The sequence below is a fragment of the Tachyglossus aculeatus genome, chromosome 17, assembly GCF_015852505.1.
Source record: "Tachyglossus aculeatus isolate mTacAcu1 chromosome 17, mTacAcu1.pri, whole genome shotgun sequence".
Classification (NCBI taxonomy): domain Eukaryota; kingdom Metazoa; phylum Chordata; class Mammalia; order Monotremata; family Tachyglossidae; genus Tachyglossus; species Tachyglossus aculeatus.
In genome coordinates, this window is record NC_052082.1 from 30,777,284 (window position 1) to 30,780,402 (window position 3,119).

General features: G+C 41.5%; 1 protein-coding gene across 1 annotated transcript; it reads right to left on the bottom strand.

Annotated features, from left to right (window-relative positions):
• Nucleotides 1-700: 700 nt before the first annotated feature.
• Nucleotides 701-2,124, bottom strand: LOC119939622 (AT-rich interactive domain-containing protein 3A-like). The gene has a single exon (XM_038759745.1). It carries the CDS (start codon nucleotides 1,972-1,974, stop codon nucleotides 799-801), a length of 1,176 nt encoding a protein of 391 aa, XP_038615673.1. The 5' UTR covers nucleotides 1,975-2,124; the 3' UTR covers nucleotides 701-798.
• Nucleotides 2,125-3,119: the final 995 nt, after the last annotated feature.

Sequence of the window (3,119 nt, forward strand, 5' to 3'; positions counted from 1 at the left end):
CTGTCTCTATATGTTGCCAACTTGTACTTCCCAAGCGCTTAGTACAGTGCTCTGCACACAGTAAGTGCTCAATAAATATGATTGATTGATATGTGAGGCTTTCAGGGAAATTGTCTGGACCTACCCCAGCAATTATTGTCTGCTATTCATGTCTCTGCTCTGTGCACAGTGAGCGCTCAATGAATATGTTTGAATGAATGAATGAATGAATGAATTCCCCCCTAGCGCTTAGAACAGTGCTTGGCACATAGTAAGTGCTTACCAAATGCCATCATTAGTAGTATTCAAGCAGTGTGGCTCAGTGGAAAGAGCCTGGGCTTTTGAGTCAGAGGTCATGGGTTCAAATCCCAGCTCCACCACTTGTCAGCTGTGTGACTTTGGGCAAGTCACTTAACTTCTCTGTGTCTCAGTTTCCTCATCTGTAAAATGGGGATTAAGACTGTGAGCCCCACGTGGGGCAACCTGATCACCTTGTAACCTCCCCAGCGCTTAGAACAGTGCTTTGCACCTAGTAAGCGCTTAACAAATACCATAATTATTATTATTATATCTACTTGCTCAGTCAGAATTTGCATAATTATGCACTTGTATAATCAATTTCAATCTAAATTTAAAGAATTTCAAGAATCTAAGATACTTTCAAACTTCATTAATTAAAAAGAATTAGATTCATTAAGAAAGCACAATTAATCTTTGAGGCTTTGGGATGCGGTAGAAAGCTTTCTTATAAATAACCTTATATAAACAGTCCAACCATGATAAAGCTGTCTTTATTGCCTTTTTCATTAGGCAACGAAGTCACTGACGAAATAACATGCCCTTATAGGTTATCCCTTTGCATTCTAATGCTATCAGAAAGTTGTCTGTGCTCTCAATGTCCAGAATCCCATCAATATGTCTGGTGCATTTGCAGTCTGTCAGTTCTGTTGCCATGTTCATCAGCTTCTTCCTTTTGTCTTTTTCCATGATTGCTTCCACGTGGCGTTTGCCTCCACTCTTTTGACCATTTGGGGACTGAGATGTTGCAGCAGTTCCTGCATGGGGATCCCATCCCTGTGCAGCCATTTCATCTTCGTCTGTCTTGAACTGGTGGAGATGAGCCGGGTTTGGAGAAAGGTACCAAAAGACATCATTTTTCTTTCTTTCTTTCCTCGAAGACGTATCAGGACTGAAAGGTTTTCCAAATAGTCTGGCACCTGAGACCAATTGTGGAAACCGTCTTTCTCCTCCTCCTCCTTCTTCCTTGGTAGTGTGGGGGGCCTCCAAGATCCTTCGACTTCTGTTTTCATATTCATATAAGGATAGATATTTTATATACTTCAACCTAAGCTTAGTAGTGCTTCTCACCAAATTTTCCAGGTTGAGTATTTTTGCGATCTCTGGCCACAGTTTGTTTCTTTGTACTTCTCTCAGTCCTCCTCTCTCTGCCACCAGTTCATATAGCTTATGAAGGTCTAGAACTTTGTTTGCCATGATGGGAGTTCTCCTGATTGGAGTCCCATGTTTTTTCAGTAAGTTTAAAAGGTCGTCCAGGAACTCTTTTCTTTTGGGATTATTGTCTATTTTGTATAATTGCATGACCTTACTCACACACACTTGTGCATCAGGATTTTGGGATTGAATGTCTGATTCGGAGAGACCGTGACACTTACTTTGAGTTTGTCGGAACTCCTGTTCACCTGCTAACCTTCGGATCTCTTCTTGAAGTTGTTTGTAACAGGGCCTTTGTTTCCGACTTACTCTCCTTGCCCCCGAACTTCCAAATCCTTGATTTGTTATTTCCTGCTTTTCACAATGCTCATTGTCTTCACTCATGTCTTTTTTTTGCTCTTGCTCTCCGTTACTTGTGTTACAGGTTGATTTTAAAGGGATCTCATTCAGCTCTGCCACAGCAGCTTTTAAGGCAGCAAGACCCTTTATTTGCAGCTTTTCTAGTTCCTCCTCATCAGATAGACAGCAGGGTGGAGTCTGCATGGAAAAAGCAGGAATTTAAACGTGTAATATCCTCTTCCTGTCTCTATTACTTAGGAAGCCAGACTCCTGCAGTCCAGATGTATATGTACCATAAAACTCTCCATCAACCTTAAATGTAATTCATTGTGGTAGAATCCTCTAGCTTCATCTGATCTGAAACCAACAAAAGATAATGATGATAAAATGATGATAATAATAAATCATGGCATTTGTTGAGTGCTTATTATGTGCCAAGCACTGTACTAAATACTGGGGTTTAGGTCAGATACAGTCCCACCCCTAACCAGGGTTCACATTCTAAGCATGAGGGAAAACAGATATTGAATCCCTGTTTTATGGAGGACTAAACTGAGGCACAGAGAAATTAAATGATTTGCCCAGTGTTACATAGCAGCAAAGAGGAAGAGCCAGGATTAGAACCCTAGTCCTTCAACTCCTGGTCCAGGCTCTTTCCACTAGGCTATATGCTTCCATGGCTTAGTGGAAAGATCACAGGCTTGGGAGTCAGAGGTCATGGGTTCGAATCCTGACTCTGCCACTTGTCAGCTGTGTGACCTTGGGCAAGCCACTTAACTTCTTTGTGCCTCAGTTACCTCATCTATAAAATGGGGAGTAAGACTGTGAGCCCCACGTGGGACAACCTGATCACCTTGCATCCCCCCCAGTGCTTAAAACAGTGCATCGCACATAGTAAGTGCTTAACAAATACCATCATTATCATTATTATTATTCTCCCCAAAAAGATGAAAGATGCAATTCACACCCATATTTACATAATGAAAACAAGATCCTTCCATCCTTAAATTATACCTCAAGTCTCCTTCCCTGGCATGACAATCAAGGGCATATTTGCCAGATCTGAAACCTTGGGCCCACCACCCAAATATGTTCTAGAGTCTTCTGTGAGGTCAAATAATAGTAATAATAATAATAATAATAATAATAATAATAATATTTATTAAGCGCTTACTATGTGCAGAGCACTGTTCTAAGTGCTGGGGAGGTTACAAGGCAATTGGGTTGTCCCACAGGGGGCTCACAATCTTAATCTTTCTAGACTGTGAGCCCACTGTTGGGTAGGGACTGTCTCTATATGTTGCCAACTTGTACTTCCCAAGGGCTTAGTACAGTGCTCTGCACACAGC

Bases quoted from the DNA above. Each gene is read 5' to 3' on its own strand.
- LOC119939622 (XM_038759745.1), bottom strand. From the start codon at position 1,974: ATGCAGACTCCACCCTGCTGTCTATCTGATGAGGAGGAACTAGAAAAG.